This window comes from Colletotrichum truncatum, assembly GCF_014235925.2.
Source record: "Colletotrichum truncatum strain CMES1059 chromosome Unknown Contig_0011, whole genome shotgun sequence".
NCBI classification, from domain to species: domain Eukaryota; kingdom Fungi; phylum Ascomycota; class Sordariomycetes; order Glomerellales; family Glomerellaceae; genus Colletotrichum; species Colletotrichum truncatum.
In genome coordinates this window covers 609,538-631,931 of record NW_027222408.1, presented here as the reverse complement: position 1 = coordinate 631,931, position 22,394 = coordinate 609,538, and the positions used below count along the sequence as shown (strand labels likewise).

General features: G+C 52.6%; 7 protein-coding genes across 7 annotated transcripts; 6 read left to right on the top strand and 1 right to left on the bottom strand.

The window, feature by feature from the left end:
- Nucleotides 1-336: 336 nt before the first annotated feature.
- On the top strand, nucleotides 337-1,572 carry CTRU02_214515 (electron transfer flavoprotein alpha-subunit; the record flags this gene model as incomplete). Its single annotated transcript, XM_036730424.1, has 2 exons — nucleotides 337-402; nucleotides 475-1,572. 2 exons carry the CDS (start codon nucleotides 337-339, stop codon nucleotides 1,570-1,572), a joined length of 1,164 nt encoding a protein of 387 aa, XP_036577880.1.
- Nucleotides 1,573-1,783: 211 nt separating this feature from the next.
- CTRU02_214516 (palmitoyl protein thioesterase) lies at nucleotides 1,784-2,773 on the bottom strand (the record flags this gene model as incomplete). Its single annotated transcript, XM_036730423.1, has 1 exon — nucleotides 1,784-2,773. The coding sequence occupies one exon, from the start codon at nucleotides 2,771-2,773 to the stop codon at nucleotides 1,784-1,786; it is 990 nt and encodes a 329-aa protein (XP_036577879.1).
- Nucleotides 2,774-3,784: 1,011 nt separating this feature from the next.
- Nucleotides 3,785-3,946, top strand: CTRU02_214514 (EC50 protein; the record flags this gene model as incomplete). Its single annotated transcript, XM_036730421.2, has 1 exon — nucleotides 3,785-3,946. The coding sequence occupies one exon, from the start codon at nucleotides 3,785-3,787 to the stop codon at nucleotides 3,944-3,946; it is 162 nt and encodes a 53-aa protein (XP_036577877.2).
- An 809-nt stretch (nucleotides 3,947-4,755) lies between these two features.
- CTRU02_214513 (c-type cyclin) lies at nucleotides 4,756-7,710 on the top strand (the record flags this gene model as incomplete). Its single annotated transcript, XM_036730420.2, has 4 exons — nucleotides 4,756-4,758; nucleotides 5,513-6,540; nucleotides 6,595-6,802; nucleotides 6,856-7,710. 4 exons carry the CDS (start codon nucleotides 4,756-4,758, stop codon nucleotides 7,708-7,710), a joined length of 2,094 nt encoding a protein of 697 aa, XP_036577876.2.
- A 2,896-nt stretch (nucleotides 7,711-10,606) lies between these two features.
- CTRU02_214512 (uncharacterized protein) lies at nucleotides 10,607-10,783 on the top strand (the record flags this gene model as incomplete). The annotated part of the gene is made up of 1 exon (XM_036730419.1): nucleotides 10,607-10,783. One exon carries the CDS (start codon nucleotides 10,607-10,609, stop codon nucleotides 10,781-10,783), a length of 177 nt encoding a protein of 58 aa, XP_036577875.1.
- Nucleotides 10,784-11,839: 1,056 nt separating this feature from the next.
- CTRU02_214511 (snoRNP assembly factor) lies at nucleotides 11,840-13,675 on the top strand (the record flags this gene model as incomplete). Its single annotated transcript, XM_036730418.1, has 1 exon — nucleotides 11,840-13,675. The coding sequence occupies one exon, from the start codon at nucleotides 11,840-11,842 to the stop codon at nucleotides 13,673-13,675; it is 1,836 nt and encodes a 611-aa protein (XP_036577874.1).
- A 4,100-nt stretch (nucleotides 13,676-17,775) lies between these two features.
- On the top strand, nucleotides 17,776-19,945 carry CTRU02_214510 (uncharacterized protein; the record flags this gene model as incomplete). Its single annotated transcript, XM_070206256.1, has 2 exons — nucleotides 17,776-19,311; nucleotides 19,367-19,945. 2 exons carry the CDS (start codon nucleotides 17,776-17,778, stop codon nucleotides 19,943-19,945), a joined length of 2,115 nt encoding a protein of 704 aa, XP_070060030.1.
- Between the last annotated feature and the right edge of the window lie 2,449 nt (nucleotides 19,946-22,394).

Here is a 22,394-nt window from a genome sequence, read left to right as displayed (position 1 = left end):
TTGTTCTGTGGTCTTTCACACATGAGGTAGCTCGGCCGCGTGCAATAGTTGCTTGAAAGTCTTCACCGAACTCACCTCGGTCAAGACAACCGGTGAGCTTATCAGACTAGATCCGTTGATAAGTTTTTTTTTCCTTCTTTTCTACTATCGATAAGAAGCCACGGCCCGTGCGCCATCGGCTCCGGCGGTCTGCAACCCCCGATAACTCATGATCCCTGTCCAAAAAATTTTGGACGACCGCCAAAAAAATCCCCGCCAACTTTACCTGTAGCGACGTTCTGCATCCCATTCTCTACAGCCAGAACAAACAGACGCTCCACATCAACATCTGTAGTCATGGCCCCCTCAAAGACTGTCGCCGTCGCGTCGAAAGATGTTGTGCCTGCAATTGATCCTGAACAGGTGAGATACCTCGTCAATTCCAATCGCCACTCGCTCTTAGAAGGCCGCCATCGCTAATCGCAAAGTATACAGACCCTGAAGGCGTCCAAGGCCCTTCTGGCTCACATCAAGAAGGCCGCCAAGGAGAAGACTGAAGAGTCCGGCAAGAAGAACCTGCTCGCCGACCCCGAAGATGAGGCCAACATTGCCCAGTCGCCCGTCTGGCTGACCCTCACGACGAAGCGCCACATCGCCGACACCACCCGCCTCAAGCCTGGCAAGATCGCTCTGCCGCACCCTCTCAACACCGATGAGGAGTCGACCATTTGCCTCATCACCGCCGACCCCCAGCGTGCTTACAAGAACATTGTCGCATCCGACGAGTTCCCTGAGGCCCTGCGCAAGCGCATCACCCGCGTTGTCGATGTCGGCAAGCTCAAGTCCAAGTGGAAGCAGTACGAGGCCCAGCGCAAGCTCTATGCCGAGCACGAAATTTTCCTCGCCGACGACCGTATCGTCAACCGCCTGCCCAAGGTTCTCGGCAAGACCTTCTACAAGTCCACCGCCAAGCGCCCTATCCCCGTCGTTCTGTCTCCTAAGCCTGGCCGCGTCGACGGCAAGCGCCAGAAGCAGCAGGAGAAGACCCCCGGCACCGTTAGGGCCGGCACTGCGCAGGACATTGCCGCCGAGATCGAGAAGGCCATCGGCTCTGCTCTTGTCAGCCTGACACCCTCGACCAACACCGCCATCCGGATAGGCTACGCCGGCTTCAAGGCCGACCAGATCGCCGAGAACGTCGAGGCCGTCGTCAAGGCCCTGGTCGAGAAGTGGGTGCCCCAGAAGTGGCAGAACGTCAAGAGCATCTACATCAAGGGCCAGGAGACTGCCGCTCTGCCCATTTGGCTGACTGACGAGCTCTGGCTCGAGGACAAGGACATTGTCGCCGACAACAGCGAGGAGGCAAAGGCCATCAAGGAGAAGGCCAACGTCGGCAAGAAGCGCAAGTCCGTCGAGGCCGCCGCCGAGGAAGAGGAGCAGGAGAGCAAGCCCACGGCCAAGAAGGCCAAGAAGACTGCGCCAAAGGCCCTGCCCGAGAGCAACGACGACAAGCTCGACAAGAAGATCGCGACGGAGCGCAAGGAGAAGTTGAAGAAGCAGAAGGCCAAGGCCAAGGCCGCCCTGGATAACTAGACTGTGCCATTTATAGCAAAAAGAAGGCAAAAAAATTGGAGGGGGATTCGTGCGGGATTATACCATGCATGGTTTGAGGCGTACGGCGTTGGTTCAGACAAAATAACCAGAGAACTCGTGTGTCAGGGATTTATCAATCAGACCTAGTGTACAATTTGCCCTTTTACCTATGCTCGCGCCATTATCCCATTAATCATACCGTGTTCTAGCTTTACAGCTCCTCAGAGGCAAAAGTTGCCTTGGTCTCGGCGTCGAAGCGCTTCTTGAAGGGTCCGAAAAACTCAGAAATGGTCTTGTTCAGATTCTTCTGCGTCAGTTCCATGTGGTCGCCAGGAATCTGGCGGAAGCGGAGCGCTCCCTTGCGATCAAGCTCTCTAAGACCAATCCAATCCTCCTTGTAAATTTGACGGGCGCGAAGCGGCAGGCTCTCAGTGCCGTTGACCTCCTCGAACCAAGCCGTCTCCTTGGGAATGACAGTGGTGTCCTCCTCGAACATAACCATGACAAAGTTGGCCAGGCTGGCGAGGTTCTTCTTATAGTTGACGTTCTTCAACTCACGCTCATTGTTGATGTCGGCCAGGAAGTTGGACGACTCAAGGTACTTCTCGTACTGGTCGGGAGCCGGGTCACGGTAGTACTGGGCAGGGACGAGGCGATTCTGGACGAAGCCCGACCACGTGTTGAAGCGTAGCAAGGCCATAGCGCCCTTGCAAAGGAAGTCCGAGTCACCACAGGCCTTGAATTCGACAATACCGTTATGCTGACTGCCGTAGGTGACCAGACTACGGACCGGGGGGTTGTTGCAGCGCTCGACGTAGCCGCGGAGGAACTGACCGCCCTGGCTGAAGCCGATGGCATCGACAGCGGGCGCGGTCGAGAGAATTGGGTGAGCAGCAAGCTCCTCGCAGACCTGCTCGAGCTGGGTCGTCACATTGCCAAAGAAGGTAGCGGACCGGTCGCTGTTGGGGTCGGCACCAATCTTGATGTTGTAGACGAAGGTACCTGGGTTGATAGCCTCCGCAAGCTCGCCGACCTGCTTGATGCCATCTCCGTTGTACGAGTCGCCCAGACCATGCCAAATAATGAGGGGGATGGGGTGGTCGTCGTTGTCGTCCGAGAGGGGCCTCTGGACGGCGGCGGAGTATGCGACGGTCGCCAGGGAGCCGGCCGTGAGGAGCCGAGAAATAGACAGGGACTTCATTGTGCTTGCTAATAGACTTGTTCTAAAGGCGATCAGTGCTAGGCTAAGAATCCAACCTGATGTTGGGGGAAACAATGGAGTCGTTCTTGGAGAGGACTCCGGATGCCAAAAGGGTATGGTTGTGGCAAGGGAAGCTGACGACACCGGCAGGGCCTAAGCACAGCTGTTGGAGCCTGTGAGGCTGGGTGAGCTTGCTATCGCCTTAGGCCTATCGCTCAAGCTTCTCATTGGCCACGGACAGCGCCAAAGGTCTCGAAGATGTTCCGAAAGGCCGTTCACGCTGGGTCTTGCAGAAAAACGGTCCGTGCCACGTTCAGGTCACGGGATTTTCTCGCCTAAAAGCGTTAGCGTCTCAGAGCTCCAACCACAATGCCTTCTTTTAGCTCCAAAGCTCCTCAGTTCACGTTCGACCACCAGTCAAACGTCCGTCAACATCCCGTCAAAGTCCTGTCCGAATCCTTCGGGCATGGCAGTGGTCTCCAGCCAGACCTTCAAGTGTTGGTCTAGCGTAGAGCTACTGGCTCTCAGATGGTGAGCTTGACGACTGTCGCTGGCTCGGGGTCCCAAGTTGACAACCCTACCTCCCACATTGGAGCCTCCCTGCCGTCTGAAACGCTTCTCGGGGCATTCCAAGATGGTCCCCTGTTTCATACTGCCGATGACGGCTACCTGGACGCGCCGAAGGCTGCATGAAGAAGAAGCGGCTCAATGACATGTGGCTGGACAGACGGTGATCGGCCGATCTTTTGGGGGGGCTTGGCTCGGACAGAAGATGTTCGGTCGATTGTTACGGATCTTGATTGTGGCAGTGGTTCGCCCATAAGTATGGACGACATGCCACCGAACTGATATTTTGAAACATTAAAGTCACTATCGAAGCCCAAAAACGTCTCTCCACCTGCTCATAGAGTCTGATCAGCTTGTTCCCTCGTTTTGCATCTCTATTTTCTTGTTTCCTCCCAACTACTCGCATATCTCCAAACATTTTGCCCCCAGAAATCAACAGTCAACATGCAGTTCTCGAAGGTTCTTTACATTCTCTTCCCCGTTGCCGCCCTGGCGGCTCCGTTCCAAACCTTCAAGGTCCCGACGATGGACCCGAACACGGTTGCGCCTGAGGTCCCGGCCATTGACCGCCGCGTCCCCCAGGCTGAGGATACCTGCACCGAGTAAACTGGCTCCTTGGTAGCATCGAGCCAAAGACAGCGGGTCGTCTATCTAAGGATACCAGAGACCTGTACCGTAAAGGGGTGGTCTATCGACATTCGATGAGTTGTTTGCTCGGTGCTCCTGGTGGACTGCCAGTCAACATTGTAAAGGTATGTCAGTTTCTTTATCTCTTGTCCCTTATTCTCATCACGATGATCTGCATCCACTCCAAAATGTTTCAAGACGGGATTGAGCATTTACAATGAAACTATGCGCTACTCTGATTTATCTTTCACCTCTTTGTTGTTTTGCACACTTGTCTCGGCATGATGCTAACTGGCACTACCGATGTATAGTTGACGGCTCGACTGTCTCACCTCATGAAAAGGGTAGACTCTACGTCTACCCATTTACGACTCGACGAAGGCTTGTGTGAAGGCTCCGCTGGACCTTGACACGACGACGCCGAGCAGCATTACTTCTTTGAATTCATTGGCGAAGGTTGAATAGGAAAGAGCTATAGAATTAAATCTTTGTACCTACTTTTTGGAGTTACCAGTCGACTCCCTGAAAAAACAAAAAATAGACGCAACCAGCATCTTGACCTTGACTTTATTGTTTTTGCTATCTCTGGACGCGACCTCGATCTTTCTTCGCTGGTCTCTGGTGACCTCTCTGACAAGACGCCTTGCCTTGGTTGCTCAATTTGTTTGTTACCTCAACCTCCTCGGCATCAAGATTACAAAGTCTCACTTGCTTTCGCGCCTCGCGGTGACGGCCCAGCCTCTGTGCCTCGAAGATCTTTCTCGGCCTTCTTTTGCTTCGATGTCATCATGGTGAGTCTATGCGTTCAAAGCCTGGCCTCGGCTTCATGAGGAACGCCTCGTTTGTCTGCCTGTTCATCATGTCGAGCGGGTGTTTTCAAGTCACTTTGGAAGAGCGCTTCTTCAGCTTGAGCGCTTCACATTTCCCCCTATCAGCTCCAGATATACACATTTCTGTTCTCTGTTCTACACAATTCAGGTCATCTGAGGGTGCCCTCTGATGTTTTCTGATCATCTTGTGTTTTCTTGTTTTACCTCCTAACAAGCTGTTTGGCTGTCCTTCTCAGCACGTCTCTCATATGTGGGCAAAATATCAGGGCTTCGAGCAATTTTGATCACGAAGGGCGATGGGTGGCGATCTCAGGGACATATTGGCTTCGGCCAGGCACCTGGTGGGAAGCCCTAGCCAAACTCGAAGGGCTTGTTCTAGAGAAGTCTCGCTGAACATAGCCTTTCACGGCCACTTGGGCTCTCAGCTCATTTTTATGACGCCCTTACACTTAGTTTTCCCCTTGAGTATCATCCCTCTGGATGTGCCGCAAAGAAGTCGGCCTACTGGAGAGACATGGATGAAGGCATGGTGTTAGAGCATCTTTTATTGCTCGAGCTACATAACCTTGTTGCTTGAAGTCAAGTTACCTGGGGTCTCTGGTAATCTGATTTCACTTCTTTCTCTAACAACATTCTCTATTACTACTAGTCTGCTTCTGTTTCAATATCAATCCAACTGTTTTCTGATAACAATGCTAATACTCGGCTTATTCAGGCGCCTCAAATCATTCCAGCTGGCATGACCACCCTCAACGGAGCCCTTGTGGACTCAAAATTCCTTGACGAAGGAAACAACATTGACATTTTGACTCTTCAAATGGGTAACCACCCGAAGCTTGTTCGGGTTTTTGTACGCGAGGATCGACATGTTAGTCCAAACCGGCTCCGTCTCCGGGCCATGCCCCACCCCAATTGGCAGACCTGGTCCGTGCAACGCGGAGGTCAATTTTGGCATGCAACATTTGTCACACCTGCACCCTTTCTACACCCCACTGCTTCTCTGGCCGACATTTACTTGGAAGCTTTGGACGTGTTGCACTACCCAGTCTCAGACGCCACGCGACTGCAGATTAACAACTTGGGCGACAACCAAATCCTCGATCTGCCTTTTGAGGGTGACGCGGTTTTCCACGACGACTACAGCTGGTTCTCAACGGTCTACAAGCCGAATGCTAAAAGAACCTACGTATACGACCCTGACGAGGACAACGACGACTTAGACAAATCAGACCGGGGAAGCTCCGGTTTCGAAGGGGATAAGAAAAACACCAATCAAGGCGACGATACCAAGAATATTCCGGAGGACGAGGCCGACAAGGACGAAAGCTGTCGAAGCAAGGACGAACAGGGCAGCAAAGGCGACAAGCATAGCAGCGAACAACGCGACCATCGCAACATTCATTCTTGCGACGATACCAGCACCACTGTTGCTGAATCTTCCGACGGAAGCCACAGCTCCGACGACCCCTTCTACCTCGACCGTCGTTACGCGAACATCATGCCTCCCTCCGGCCCCAAGGCCCAGCACGCTGTGGCCACTAACAGCTCGACCCCAGCGCCTACTACCGAGCCACAGGCTCCCAAGGGACCTCACCCTGGCCACATTCAAGTCGCATGCCAGTACACCAGCGAACAGCGCTTGCGTCGCATGCTCCGTGATAACAAAAGCGATCCGGCTAGAGAAGATAGCTACCGTCTGCAGGGTGTGCAGCTGATCGACAATGTCCGCAACGTACTTCATGTGTACGTCTTCCCAGTAGTTCGGTTTCATTTGGCATATGGCTAACCTTCCCACAGCCCGGTTAAGACGTTTGATACCGCATGTGTCTATTACCACTGGTTTCGCCTCTCATTCCGTGACGCCGAGTACAACTACCAAGATGCCGCCATGGCCTCGCTGTTCCTCGCCTGCAAGGTGGAGGACACCATCAAAAAGTCGAAGGAGATTTTGTGTGCCGCATATAACATCAAGAATCCCGATCACCCGACGACACAGGATGACAAGGTACATTGATAAGATCATCGCCCTTTCACTGAACGAAGACTAATCCCGCGCAGATGTTTGAGCAGCCGTCCAAGATTATTATTGGCCTTGAGCGCCTGATTCTCGAGACTGTTGGCTTTGACTTTCGCTGCCGTTATCCTCAATCTGCTTTGCTGAAGGCCACCAAGAGGATCATGGGTGACGATGCCAAGGACCTGTTTGCTACGGCCATGGACATGAGCATCGATTTGTACAAGACCTTTGCTCCCATCAAGCAGCCGACTTTTGCAATGGCCCTCGGTCTGCTCGAACTGTCCTCCCGTCTCACCGGTACTGGCGTTGAAAAGATTGAGAAGGTCAATCTGCTTGACTATCATACAACTCGCCAGAGCGTCGTTGAGACGATGCTTGACCTCCTGGACCTTTACACCCAGCACCTCAAGTCTACTAAGCTTGGCAACCGGTTCGATCTAAACAAGTTCATCGAGGTTAAGATCATCATTAACAATGAGGTCGACAATGACCCTAAGCTTATGCGTCACGCTCACTGGTGCAACAACTGTGATGGTGGTGAGGATGAGAACCTATCCAACGGCACGTCGGTTCTCAAGAACATCAGCTTCTTTGGTAGCAACTCCGCCAAACGCAATGGCCGCAGCCAAGAAGGAACGATGCGCTTTGTGTTTGATCCTGAGCAAGCTCGATGCGAGCGACGTGAGGTTGAGTCGTACTACAAGGATGAGTACGAGGAGTACGAGGTTGAGGTGGAGGTGCCTCTTGAGCCGGAGCGACAGAATCACCACCACCACAACAATAACAACAATAACCACCGTGATAACAAGCGACATGACGGTGGTGGCTGGGGCGGCGGTCGTCGCAACCACCACCATGATCGTCGCAAGGGTGGTGGCCATCGCGGCTACTACTAAGCAATGATGTCCGCTTTTTTTATTCTATCCTTTACATGACTGATTCCGACTCTGGCCGCAGACGTTGCTATGTCTGCGGTTATTGATGTAATACCTAGGAAGGTCAAGGAAAAAGGATTTTTGTCTGAGTAGATTGGCGTTGACGGAAGATACCCCATGGGAAACTGGAATGTTTTCGGGAAGGATTCGCTTTTTTGGTGGTCAGCAGGCCACATGTACATTGTCTGGACTACAACTCATCCGCAACGCCTGTGTAAGTAGAAGAACGCTTTACTCTTTTGACGCCAGGCTGTGGCCTTGCTATTTTAGGTAGCTGCCCTATGCAACGGCCCCAACAATTCATGAGAGGCCGCACTGTATGCTCAACAAAATTCATGGGACTAGGGATTTCCATTATGACGTATTTGTTTTTCTTCTTCCACTATAGGTGAGCTGTGGCTCATGGCTGGCAATCGATTGCAAGGAATCCAGCCACCAGTGATTATGTAGTCTTGAAGAGCCGCAGGAGCCACGGCTGTAGGCCACGCCTCAACACAATGCAGGCGGCAAAATCAACAATTGCGTCAGGCTGCCGGCTGGCTATTGGGCGAGTAGCTCCAGGAAATTATTGCCCCGCGCGGTGCAGGTCATTTCAGCAGGATCTGCAGAGGTTCAACCGCTCCAGTCGGTGACTTCGCAAAACGGCGTGAGGTTACCTGAGCTGGTCTGATAAGGCTACGCGGCAGGAACTGGAATGCCAGTGTCGTCGCTTCAGCTATTCTGTTCATCGAGGTGCGCCTTTCTGTGCGGCTGTCCTAGTTTGGAAAGGTTCTTATTTGTCAAGTTTTGAGGGCTATTGAAAGGCATCGCGGCGTGGCCCATTTGAATGGCTGTCTTATTTGTTGCCTTGTTATTTGCCACCTTGGCAAGACACGAGACGGCATGGCCTCAGCACGCCCAGCTGTTTGAACGTTTTGTTTCTGACAGCAAGCCATTAGACAGGCAGACAGGTTGATTCTGAGCGTCACATTCGAAATCGTTGGCCTATCGCTTGATCTGGACTTGGCAGTTGGGATGGTAAACCAAAGCGGGTCTCATCAAGACTCGTGTTCCAACCATGAGAAGCTGGATCTCTGTCACCAGGCCTTGAACGTCTGGCCACACCCTTATTCTGTTTCATATCTCGCAAGCTAGCCAGCGGGGAGAGTTCAGGTGAGGGTTTACTTTCAATTCAATAGGCCCGCCTTAGACAGGTCTGTAGTGAATTCGGATTTATTTCATGAATATTGAAGTAACTAGATATAACTACATTCACATCTATGCAGATTGCTCAGATGTCAGTACTTAGTGACTTGAGCTCTAAAACCATTATTGGTCAGCTTTGACCGACAGTTCAAACGTGACATGGTGGGATATGTACTGAGATTGACCAGGCACGCCCGTGAGGCCCGAACGAATTTAATATCATTATTCAGCTAAGGTGTGGCCTCTCTTGAACGAACCCACGCATGCGAAGCTCCTATTCGCTATTGCCCGCATGTCAGAGGCGTGGCCTCAACAGCCTCGTCTTGGCACACATGTTCTTCTACCAACTCCCTAATAGAAATTGCTTTCAATACCGGAGTAGCAGTACCAAGCCTGGCCTTCTCCACGCTGCCTGCTTGCCAGATACCTGGGGCAGGGTCAATCACAGCGCGCTGACGAGGTATATAAAGCACGCGAATCCCTCTTTCCTTCCTCCCTCGAACTTCTCCTGCCAAAGCCGCTTTGCGGCATCTTCGGCGTCGGTTTGACGTCCGAATACCTCGCATCGTGAGACCCCTCGTTCACGGCCAAATTGTTCATCGAAACGTTCTGACTCTTGGTCTGTACAGCATCTTACCTTGACGTATATCCGGTAAATTGACGGCTTCCTAGCTGGGGGCTCGTAAAGCCCCTAGCTGGTACTTATATCGACACAATGGAATAGTGGTCAAGCAAGATACGAGCCAGAAGTTGGATTGTTCAATGACAACATTGGCAGTATACCAGGGTTACTGAGCAATGTATCGACGACGTCCAATCTAGGTTCGTCTCAAGCGGTTCACTATAGGGTTGGGAGCTATGGTTTTCTTTGTACAGGCGTTCATTTTTCTACATGCGATGAGAATGCTTTTCTTCATTGTTACAGGCAGGGTTTGATCAACTGGGTTCCAAACGGCCATAGTTACCTTCACCCACAGCAAGAGAGTCACTGCTATGGTGGTCCTCAGGCGACTTTTGAGAGCACAACACTTGCACCCAATCCGTTTGCTTCCGGCTTCTCTATTGGCGACCATACAACGTGGCAAAATTTGCTAAACCAAGAGTCGAAGTGTGCTGGAATAAGTTATGTCAACAATAACACCATTGATCCTAATGGACAAGCTTTGTCAGGGATTCTTGGGCCAGCTAATGTTCACGAATGTGGACCACAGTTCGAAAATTGCCATCGTTCTGTCTACTCAACATTTGCAACTTTTGAAAATGACATGCGGCGAAATACGGAAATACCACTCAATCTTGACTTCGACAACTCCTTAAGCGAGCTGGAGAATCAATTTCTGGGCGAAACTACTTTCAGAATCAACCACGACGATGATGGAAAACAGCAAACACATAACGTCAGGGTTGTTTCTCAAGCTCTCGTCGATGCTTCGATTGAGGTTACTGAGTTGGGCCACCATAACTTTGTCCCGAGTTCGTCAAATAACAAGAGCGACTTAGTTTGTCCTGTTTGTGGTCGTCTTTGCAAAGATCGTAGGAGCCTAAGGTGTGTTTCCTTCAAAACTCGCTGTGCTAAAACAAGGGGTTGCTGACCACTTTTAGAGAACATAAGCGCTGCCACGACAGGCGCCATGGCTGTGGCGAGAATGGCTGCAAGAAAAAATTCAGTACGATGAGAGACCTTGAACGTCATCGTAAAGCAGTTCATGAGAAACGTTCTCTGGCATGTCCTATTTGTCCCACTGTACTCCGAGGCGTTCGGAACGAGAACCTCAGAAGACATATCAAGACATGCCACGGCCCAAATTCATTAGCAGCGCTTGCATCTTATCCATATGGACAGACTTAAATGCACGCGACTTTTTTAGTTGGAAGCTCGTGTGGATCATTATCGATAGCGAAAACATCGTGAAGTTGGAAATTGCCCTGTAAGAAAACCCAAATCAACTTCTTTACTAACCCTTAGTTGACGTGACTAATACATTTTTAGGTGACAGCCTGACTGTGTTCAATGTAAGAAGAAGGAAAGCATTCATCAGAGCGAATTGAATTTGTACTTGTTGACAGTTTGTTGCAAACCTTTGCAACCATACTGTGCGAATAACAAACGCGGAATGAGAGATTGATGTTGAGACTTTGTAGTCTCTCAACAACCCTGGGTCAATTTCTCGCCTACGATAAACGCTTACTGCCTAGTTTAGGTAGTCCCGATGAGATCTATAGTTTCGTTTACTTCATGTCAATGGAACTTACAGTTTTTGATTATGGTCTAATGTGTCGTTATGCTGGTTGTGTTGATGAGATACTTTCACCTAACCAAAAACCAACATCCGCGCTTTGAGAGGTGCAGGATGCCGGCTCACATGACAACAATAAAAACAAACTTAGTTCAAAAACAGCAAATTGTATTTTTAAATGAGGACGTCGACTTGGATAAAGCTACCCTGACGTAGGGAAGCCTACAGACGCTTGCAAGTAGTGAGTTAGGTCTCACAACAGACATACATACTCATCATCACCATAAAAGTAATGAGTTGATTGCCCCAAGGAGCTAATAGTCACATAATATATCATTCTTATAGACAAATGCTTGAACATGGTGGGCATTGAGACTTCAGAGCAAGCGCTAGATTGCTCGGTCTGCTCGGTGAACGGCGTGGTGGGGCGGCACTGACCAAAAGCCGAGACAAGGGTCCAGTTTATTTTTTTATCGTTATCGCCCCGCTAAAATTTCACCTGGTGGTCCCCCAATTCTTCGATTTCTTTTTGCGCCGAGTTCCCAAGGGTCTGTCTGCTCGTCTCTACCACAACCGCCGTGCCTTGAATCTTCTCAAAGACCGGTTCAGAAACGAACAGCAGCGCATATACTACCAGGCGACTGACGTAAACTCAACAAAAAGAAGCAATGTCTGGCTTTCAGATCCCCGGCCTGGGGTTCGCGCAAGCCAACGAGACCCTCCCTCCCCTGCCGCCCGACGTCCTCGCAGCAGCGGCGAGCTTTGAGGGCGCCAACACAGGCGAGAACGGCACCGGCACCGAAAAGGCAGAGAAGAATGAGGATACGAAAATGGAAGACAAGCCCGCTGCCGAGGCGGGACAATCTGCCCCGACGAGCGAACCGCAGCTGCCCCCCTTGCCGGCAGCGCAGGCAAACCCCAATGGCCCCGAGCCCATGAGCGTCGACGCTGAAGAGCCGCCCTCCTTGACGGACGCCCTCGAAGCCATGATCAACGGCCTTGAGCCGGCTGCTCCCGCTACAACTGAGACCCCCGCAAACGCCAACACCAACACCGCCACAGACCAACCTGCCCCCGAAGGCGAGCACCCGGAATGGGAGATCGACTCCTCTCCATACGAATCCTCCTCAGAGTCGTCCAGTGACGACTCATCTTCAGACGACGACTCCGAATCCGGCGAGGGCTACCAGCTCCTCGGCGTGGAGGAGACGGCTCGGATGCTGATGGAGATGGAGGGCGGCTCGGATGACGAGGGCGGCGAAAACGCCGGTAAGGCAGGCGGCTCCGGCCACCTCCGCACTAAGAACGAGGTCGCGGTCGAAGCCATTCCCAAACCGGATATCGCGCTCACCGCCGAGGACAAGATCGAGCAGCTGGGTGTCGTGGACCAGATTGTCGAGAACATCATGGTAGTCAAGGCCTTTACGCCAGGCGAGTACCAGGTCCTCGACTCCGGTTCGGCGCTGTGCACGGAGGACAGGAAGGTGTTTGGAGTCGTGTGGGAGACGATTGGAAAGGTGCTACAACCTATGTATACGGTTTTGTTCTCCACCGCCGATGATATCAAGGAGGCGGGGCTGGTGGTCGGCTCCAAGGTGTACTACCCCGTTGCGCACGCGACATTCGTCTTTACTCAACCGCTCAAGAACCTGAAGGGCTCCGACGCGAGTAACATCCACGACGAGGAGATTGCGGAGGACGAGATGGAGTTCTCTGATGACGAGAAGGAGGCGGAGCACAAGCGGCAGGTCAAGCAAAAGAAGAAGGACGCAAGATTTAAGAACGGCGAGAGGCCCGCGAAGGGAGGCAGGGAGCCGCACCCATTGAGGAACGAGGTCAGCGCCGCAGGCCCGAGTACGGATGGTGGTCTGAACTACGACGACGAGGATGATGGTCCGTACAAGCCGCTTACTCGGCCTCCCGGATTCGGGCAGGTTCCGCCCACGCAGCAGAGTTTCAGCCAGGAACCTGAGCCAGGAAGTTTTGGCGGTCGCAGAGGTGGCCGTGGTGATTCCAGGGGACGGGGCGATAGGGGCAGAGGAGGGCGTGGTCGTGGCCGGGGTGGCTTCGGCCAGCGCGATTCCAGGGACGGATACCAGCAACGGCATCACACATCACAAGAGCAGCAGCAGCAGCAGCAGCAGGGACAATGGGGCGGTGCCAACTACCAGGCGCCACCGCAGCAATCTGCCCCGGCACCTGCGGCACCGTCTTTCAACTTCCCATTCCCGGGTTTGCCACAGCAGCCGGGCCAGCAAGGGTTCTCCGGAGTCCCGCCACCGCCGCCTGGTTGGCCGGCACAGAATGGACAGACGGGACAGAACGCGGGAGGAGCATACATCAACCCTGCCTTCTTCGCCGCGTTGTTGGGACAGATGCAGCAGAACCAGGCGCAGAACGGTCAACCGCAGCAACAGAACCAACAGAACCAACAGCAGCCACAACAGCCACAACAGCCACAACAGCCACCGCACCAATGGGGCGCACAGCCTCCTCCGCGGTAAATCGTTAGTAGAAGTTTGAGGAAATCAATTTTGTCAGCAGATGAGTGGCCGTGCGGCATGCACCTCCTCGGAGATTCCGAGAGAAAACCTCGAACGCGTTGGATTAGCTGAGAGAGCTTCAGATAGCGGTAGCGACGCGACGTGGTCGCGTATATTCGTGTGTGCGACACAATGGCTTATTGAGCTTAACCGCAAGGCCGCGACGGCGCGGATTCAGGCAAATGAAGTCAGGGGCTGTGAAGTGCCGGGTGGCTTGAGCTAGCTGCCCATTTAGCCTTGATCGATCTAGACAGCGATGAGGTCAAAATCTCACTTAGGACCTTGAAAAAGTGTTAGGTGGGCCACTGTATGTAGCAATTAGACTTGAGACCGCAACATTGCGAGACAAGACATGTTCAGCCATGACTTGGACAAAATCCATTTTTAGCCAAGTTTTCACCCTATGGCTGTGAGGTGTCACGCTGCCGTCTCTCCGGAGGAGGCTGACCACCAGGACCCTACGCTTGAACATACTGAGATTGATGCTCGAGATAACCTTTTTCTTTTTCTTTTTAAAGAATGTAGAGGCCGTGGGTTCCTTGTATATCATGTGTTGGCACTCGATTTAGAACGACTTAGGTTGTAAATAGCAGGCGAGGAAAACAGGTAAAAGAAGTGAGCAAACCTGCAGCAGGCGGGCGAATCCGGGTAGACGGTCCATGTTTCCAAGAAACCTGGAGCGAAACAAAGTCAAATTCCAGCCAAGTTGGGTCAGCCCCGTTTGCTGGAACTTTTTGATCGTCATTTTACGAAGAAATGAGTGAGACCAGGAACGCAGATCTGCAACACTCAGCCTGTGGTTGCTTTAACTTTTCCCCAAGTTATCCTGGTCACGAGTGCGACGCTTATGATGAGCGGGAAGTTGGACTCTGTATTTGACGTAGTTGCGGTGTCCACACGCGTATCCGTGGAAAATGGGAGGGCTCCATCAGCACACTGTTGTTGACTTTGTTTGCGAGCCAAGCTTGTGGTATATGGTGTTTTAAGCAGGGAGTCTCGATGTTAAATTGGTTCGTAGATTTTGTCATGTTGTTCCGCGTGTCCAAGCATGGATCATGGACATGGATCGCTGGCAAGGCTGGCTGGGCGGAGGAAGACAAGTCATCTCGGTAGTGATGGAAGTGGGACGGCTTGGCAGAATTTGGGAACATGGAGGCAGATCGTGGCCCCCATTTCCCATTTGCGAATCATGGGTGAGGGGAACCAAACGGCTCTGGCGGATCAGTCCGCTGTTTCAGAAAGACTCTTAGTGCGTTAGCCGGGTTACCTTCCACGCTGCCACGGAAGGGATTCCTCTCGCTTTCTAAATTTTCCCCGTTTGTGCCGCTTCGGAAAACGGAAGTTTTGTGCGCTAGGGTAGTTAGGAAGAAGCAAGCAAGCAAGCATAACCAATGTCAAAATCGAACGGTGAGTGTTAGTGCCTGTCAGAGGTGAAAGGGATAAAGTCCGGTCAAGTATGAAAGTCGAGAGAGTTGCGAAGAGGTGGCCTGACGTGTTTCGTATCTGAGATAAGCACGAGGAGTCAGGCAGAAACCTCTGGCCGCGTCGTGTGTAATACATGGGCAACTAACCTGAAGCTCTAGGCGCCGGGGGCTATGATGACCACCATATGTCGAGCGATGGAGAGGGGACCTTTGAACGATGTATGTTCCAATTGATGAGCACAGAGGATGGGAGTTATGTGATTTTTGCAGGCCGCGATTTCTTCTTTGCCTGTTGGCCGCTCGTAGGGCAGTGTGTTTTGGCAATAGGCAGTATCGCTGTTGGGGCGATGTGTTTAATGAGTGTAGGGCGGCGGGAAGCCTCCGGACCGAATGGCGAGATGATGATAGGCAAAACTCAGCCTCAGCAAGAACGCCAGCCTTTCCAACAAAGAGAGAAGGGAATGCAACGATGATCCTAGTGATGACAGATTCTATTTTGATATGTTGCCTCTACTCCGTATTACTTTCGAGCTGGGCGGCCATGAGGTGATGACCTGCATAAGCACCGTTAGCAGCCTCCCGCTCTTCTCGAAAAAAGGAACGTAACAACTGAAGCGGCCGGGCTAGATGGTGTCCGAAGGCCATTGGGCGCCTCGAAAGCAGGGAAAAGGGGAATGGGCGGTTGTTGGAAGTGCAAGCGGCCGATTTGGCCGGCTGACTACGACCACGATCACCTCACAAGGTGGGCAGGTATGAAGCAGCGTGGGCAGAAATGGCGCCGGCCCCTGTTGGTGACGAAGTAGGGGAGAAGGTATTTGGGGGCCGCCATTGGAGCTCGGACCGGGCAAATGCTCTTTTGTGGTGGTCTGTTCAGTGATGTGATTGGACAAATATGGGGTGAACCCTGAGCAAACAATTTCGTCTATTTTATGGGACGCGAATGTGCTGGAGAGCCAATCAGACGGTACTCGTACCTGCGCTGGTACCTGCGCTGGTCAACAGGCTGGCGCTGGGGGGTCCCTGGCTAGTGCTGCCTGTGCATTGCGCTGATGAAGATGGGCGCCGGTGTGGATGGATTTTGGGCTTGGGAGGAGGGGGAAGTGCAGGGCCGAGTGCGGGAATTCCAGCTGAATTGTGCAAAAAGACCAAGGGGGTTTAAAACTCGGGAATCGAGGGAAGCGATGAGAATTAGATAGGGAGCTAGGTGGATGACGACACACATATACACACACACATACACAAAAGCTTTTGTTTTTTTTCGTGCAACCATCGCCAAATGTTTGGTTTGCAAAGACCACAAAAAAAAAAAAAAACGCATCCATGTTCCTTGCGAAAACAGGGAGATGTACAGAAACAAGCCGAAAAGGTGAAACGCTGACTCGGCGCGTGGCTTTTTGAATCAGATGCATTGTCGAATAACCGTTGACGCCGTTGCATTTTTTTTTTTTCTGTCTCCCCCTGTTATGTTTTTGTCCCATTGTTTGAATTGTGCAAAATATGATCCGAGCCCCCCAGCATGTCAATCCCTCCAAAAAGTGGCCTCTGGCGCCAAGAGCCATCCCCAGAGGCCGCTAACACGGCAAAGACTGTAGGCGAAGTAAGCCATGCTGTCCCGCACGGTTACGCTTTCCATTGCTCGTGTGGGCTTGTCAGGTAGAAAGGAAGCGCGATTATCTGTGCCTGCTACGTACTACTCCGTACTAGCTGAGAGACAGAGACAGGGACAGAGACAGAGATGGGGAGAGAAAGAGAGAGAGAGAGAGAAGAGGCGCAAGGATCTCCGTCCTAGTCACGCCCCTAAACCCCCCGTCACCCATGCACACCCACTACTCACTCCCACTTGCGTTGGGATGATACCCTTGTCAGCCTTCCATCGCTGCTTGGGGTCCCTGCCCGTTCGTCCAGGGTTGCACCTACACTGACTGCAACCTCGACTTCCCCGTTCCCTTCTTCTCGTTGCCATTTCCCACTTTCGTCCCTCTCTTTCTCCCCAATCCCCCCATCTCGTTCGGACTGCACTCGCTGGGGCTCAGGTCGTGTTCTCTTGCACTTCGCAGAGTCACTGTGTGCGGATTCATTCATTCTTTCCCTCCACACGACGTCACCCGTCTGGTCTTCATGGCAATCTACTAGATTTGTCTATTGTCCATGAACTTTGCGTGAGCTGGTAGTGAGACCTTCAAACATCTCCCCTCACCCGCCTTCTCACCTTCCTCTCATTCCGGGCCTAGAGCCGCTTTACATTCATTCGAAATCCCACACATCAGCACCCTCTCTCACTCACACACGACACGACGTTCTGCATACCAGTCCTCGTCTCTACACTCCACGACGACCTTATCTGAACCACCGCGACTCCCTGGCTGGACCTATTTACAGCCTGTTCATTCTTTTGACGATCACGAACCAACATACCCCCATTCATCTGGCACGCCACGCCCTTGAGCATTCCCATCAACCAGCCTCTCCTGCGCACGCCAGATCATCCCTCACATTTCAGATACCCTCGCCCCAGCCACGGCCACGATATTCACGACTCGACTACCGAAACATTCATTCTTATTACGACGACTGTTGGCTGGGCCTAGTTGGATCCCTCCATCTCGATTCGCCCGCCTCGGCCCAAATCTGCCCAGCATGCCTCACCACCACCGAAGCCACAGGCACCTGCCTCGGAACCCCGACTTCTGGAGTGATCTTGGGGACAAGTTTGGCAATTTGAACCCCTTCGCCGCTGAAGACGACAAGACCGAGGGAAACGGAGGTAACAACAGCCACGTCAGGCGTCAAGACGACGACGACGATGAAATTCGCACTTCTACGCGCAGACGGGCTAATACCAGAGAAGGCCGATCCACCGTGGTCCGAACCATTTACCAGACCATCACCGATGGCGCTCCCCGTGCTGCTGCCACATCCTCCTCGACGAGGCTCCTTGTCGCCGAGTCCCCTCTGCCTACTCGAGTGAGATCGACCACCGATGCCCAGGGAACCACTATCGCAAAAGCCGGCGCCCCCGTTATCAAGACCCCCTCGCCCTCCTCTAGCATCGAAGCCACTTCCACATCGCTTCCCTCTGTCATTGAGGAGCCCCTCACTGAGAGCATCCAGACAACACTTGCACTTGCCACTGACGACCCGACTATCGCCCGCTCAACCAGAACCGCTGCCACTGCAAATGCGAATGAGGTCACCGCCTCATCGAGCCCTTCCGCAACTGCCTCGGCTGCCGCCGAGAAATCAACTGGCGAGACCAGCGGCGCCGCGAAGGCTGGTATTGCCATTGGCGTTTTGGCTGGAGTTTTGGTTGTCTTCCTACTCATCTTCTTCCTCTTCAACCGTCGCAAGAAGCAGCTCGAGCAGCAGCGTCTGGCTGATGAGGATGAGAAGTTTCACGGCGACTTTGGTAACGCCGCCGCTGTGACCACTGGTAACCCCCGCGCTCCTCGCATCAGCCTCCGCCCTGTTACTCAGTTCCTCCCCAACCTGAACCTTGACAAGCGCCAGAGCAAGATCAACACCACCGCAAACGTGGCTCCCGCCGCTGCTCTCGGCGCTCGTACTCCCGGCCAGAGCGCCTGGGAGAGACCACTCACCAGCCAGAGTGCAAACCCTGCTAACCCCTTCGGCGCCCAAGCTGAAAGAATCAACGGCACAATTGCCGAGGAGTCTGGAAGCACTCTAAGCCTCAACGAGAAGCCCCTGCCTGCTGTCACCCCCGAACCCGCTCCCGCTCCTGCCGCTGCCTCCCCTGCTGCTGCCGCAAATGGAGCCGCGCCCTCTGGTGCTATCGATGGTACTGCTGTTGCTGCCGGTGCGATTGCTGCTAGTGCCGTGGCTGCTGGAGCTGGAGCTGTTGCTGCCGGAGGTTTGGTTCGCAAAGCATCGACCCGTAAGGACGGTCCCAAGGCGCTCGATCTCACCCTGCCTATGCCCGCACCCCTGTCAACCGTCCCCGCCAGCCCTTCTGGTACCGAGTTCAGCGCCAACTCTGTTGGCCCTGGCCACCAGTCTACCGGCTCCACTGGCTCTGCTGCTATTGCCGCTGCCGGTGGACCTGCTAACACGACTGTTCATCGCGTGCAGCTTGACTTCAAGCCTACCCTTGAAGATGAGATGGAACTTAGAGCTGGCCAGCTTGTGCGCCTCCTTCACGAATATGATGATGGTTGGGTAAGTTTTCTGACAAGTTGTGCCTCACCAAAAACTCACGTTAACGTTTTATCAGGCCCTCTGCATCCGCTTGGATAGATCCCAGCAGGGTGTTGTCCCGCGCACCTGCCTCTCTACCCGACCTGTCAAGCCTAGGCCTCAGGGACCTCCTCGTGGTCCTGGTCCTAACGGCGCCCACGGCCCTCCTCGTGGCCCTGGCCCCAATGGCCATCCTCGCGGCCCCGGTCCCAACTTCCCTCCTGGTCAGCGCCCCATGACTCCTCAGGGTGGTCCCCACGGTGGCCCGCCTTACCCTCGTCCTGAGTCGCCTGCTCGCCCTATGACTGCCGGCGGACGGCCTGCCTCTCCGGCTGGCAACGGCCCAATGGGACACCGTGGCCGACCGCAATCCCCTGGCCCTCGATTCCAGGGACCTCCGGGACAAAGACCCCAGAGCCCTGGCGGACCGGGACGCAAAGCGAGCCCTCCGGGACCTAGCAGGATCCCTCAGCCTAGCCGAATGACCCCTACCGGACCCCCAGCACAAGGACGTCCAGGTCCGCCAATGGGACCTGTCGGCCGCAAGCCAGTCCCTGGCCAGGCCCCTCCTCCTAGCGACGTTTCCAACGAGGCTCCCCCAGGCCAGGCCGTCTAAATGTCACCAAAAGTACCGTTCATATACACTGATTCCCTGCGTATATAACGTCTCTTGGGACAAAGACTTGGGATTTATCTTTCTCGTTTGGCGATAGACTGGGGTCTGCTACGCATTCTGGACAGTACCGACACGGCGTTTCTGCGAACTAACAAAAGAATTTGGGAAGTTTGTTTTCTTCTCCACTTGGACTCTAACGATGAATCCGATGATGGGGGTAAAAACGACAATTGTGCGTTTTTTTATTTCCAAGTCACTCCTTTACGACACAAACCTTTGATATACCTTTGTTGCAACGGCCTTATGAGTCAGCAACGTTTTTTTCCACCACACTTCTATACACTCATTCAACAAACCCGTTCAATCATTTTCGATTCATATATCGTCCCGGACTCGACCAAAGCCAGATGCATACTGGCGATGAGTGCTGGGAAAGGAAGCGCCTAGTGCTTAATGTATATTGCGCCACTCTTGTTTTTTCCTCTTCTCGTTCTTGATTTTCTTGCAGCTCTGGTGGCTGGTGGTCGTCGCAAGCAGGCGACTGATAGGGTGGAACGATGCGGGTGCGTTGCTCCTTTTGGATGCCTTGTATTGAGACATGGGCATGAGATATCAAAATGGACGACGCACTGAGGATGCGGACAGATGAAGGGAGGACCGTGTAAATGGGCGCGCCCCACTAGAAAGGACTAAGACGCTGGAGCTGCTTCTTGTGTCGAGCAAGCTAGGTAGACAATGAGATGCCATACCCGAGATCCTGAGACTTTTATGAATTGCATTCCTCCTTGTGATGCGGCCAGATGATATCTATTTTGTATTGGGGCCTACCGTTGCCACCACCGCGTTGATATGTGTGAGTGGAACTTGGCCATCCCAGCATGGAACAGCTGCGAATCTCATTCAGCAAATTTTCTCGGCTCTAACTTAGCCAAGCGAGGCAATGACGCAGGTCCTCTGTGTTCGGATCCTAGTCAATGTTCCCGGTACACTTTCTCTCTGCTCTTTCCTTTTGGAACCCGGCTCAGGTTCCTTGAAGGGTTGAATACATCTGTGAACACATCCATCTACCTACGTCAGCCACAAAATGACTCTTCAAGGTTCACGTTAGATGTCGTGTCTAATATCGTCAGTCAACGTTGCGTTGAAGCTCATGAGTATGCCAGGGAATGTCTCATGGATCATTGAAGGAATTCAATGTGAAGGCAGAAACCTCATTGGTTTCGTGAGGTAGCTAGGTTCGGGCCAGGTGTCGCAATGGTTTGCTTCCCTCTCGAAACGGGGCCTTTGAGTGCTGCTCTATAGATACTAGGTCTCTATCTGATGTGTCGTCGTCACGAATGACAGATGTAGTCTATGGAGAGCCGATGAGTGTTGAGTTTGGTAAGGGGGAGAGGCTTTGATTGTAGGTACGGTGGCTATTGTCACTGTGTGTAAAGCTTAGTGACGTTCGAGGTTGAAAAGATTGCATTCGAAGCTAGCAGACAGTATGTCAAAAGTGTATTCTTCTTTAAGTTAAAAGAGGTTGCTGCTCAACAGAAACCTGCTTCCCAGTTTGTTTACCATTTGACTGCGGCTCAGCCGACTTTCACGCTTGGCGGTACCATCATCAATATTACTGTCGCCTTTCGTCTGTCCTATCCGTAACGACATCCAGGTTCGTTTTTAAATTAACCCATTCTCCTAAAGGCTTATTACAACAAGAAATAGGATCTTACTCTGCTGATGTTAACTCGATGGCCCATTCTGATGCCGAAAAGCTATTCAGGATTTGACAAACATGCGAGAGACATGTTCTAATGGAATCAAGTGTAAAACGTACCTCTCTTGTGAGCAGTGTAAAACATCTCTGTAGACACAATCGATAGGTTTGGAAACTTCCAGTCGGCATACTTACAGTACCTTTTATCATGATTAACCACATAATCCTCATTTACCTGGCATGGTGGAAGGCTCCTTCGTCTGGAATCCCCGACCCAGCGTAGGTATTCCCGTTAAGAAGGGGAAATTCGATAGATGTAGAGCTGTTTTGTGCCTTAATCTACATCCCTACAGAATAATTAAGCATCAACCTACTGCCATGAAGCTCACCAATGTGCTAGCACCGCGCCTCGTTGAGGTTAGTAGTGATGCCCGCGGAAGCTTGGCTGGCAGCAAGGCTGCGTCTGAACCTGCCACATCCTGTAAATCACAGAGCAGGACATTCGAATGAAGCGTCTGTTTACCAGGAAAAGTCGGCCCGATGCTCAAAGTTGCAAAACCGGGGCTCTTAAAATGAAAGACATAGCTGCGGGAAGAAGCATTGAGGGCCAGTTCTCGCGGTAGAATATGACAATGGCACCTCATTGATTGTTTTAACCTACTAGATTCATCGCAGTTTTTTTTTTTTTAATTACAGCTGATGGGTTCTTGTCAGTAAAGAAACCGTCAAAATCCACTCGGACAGACTGAG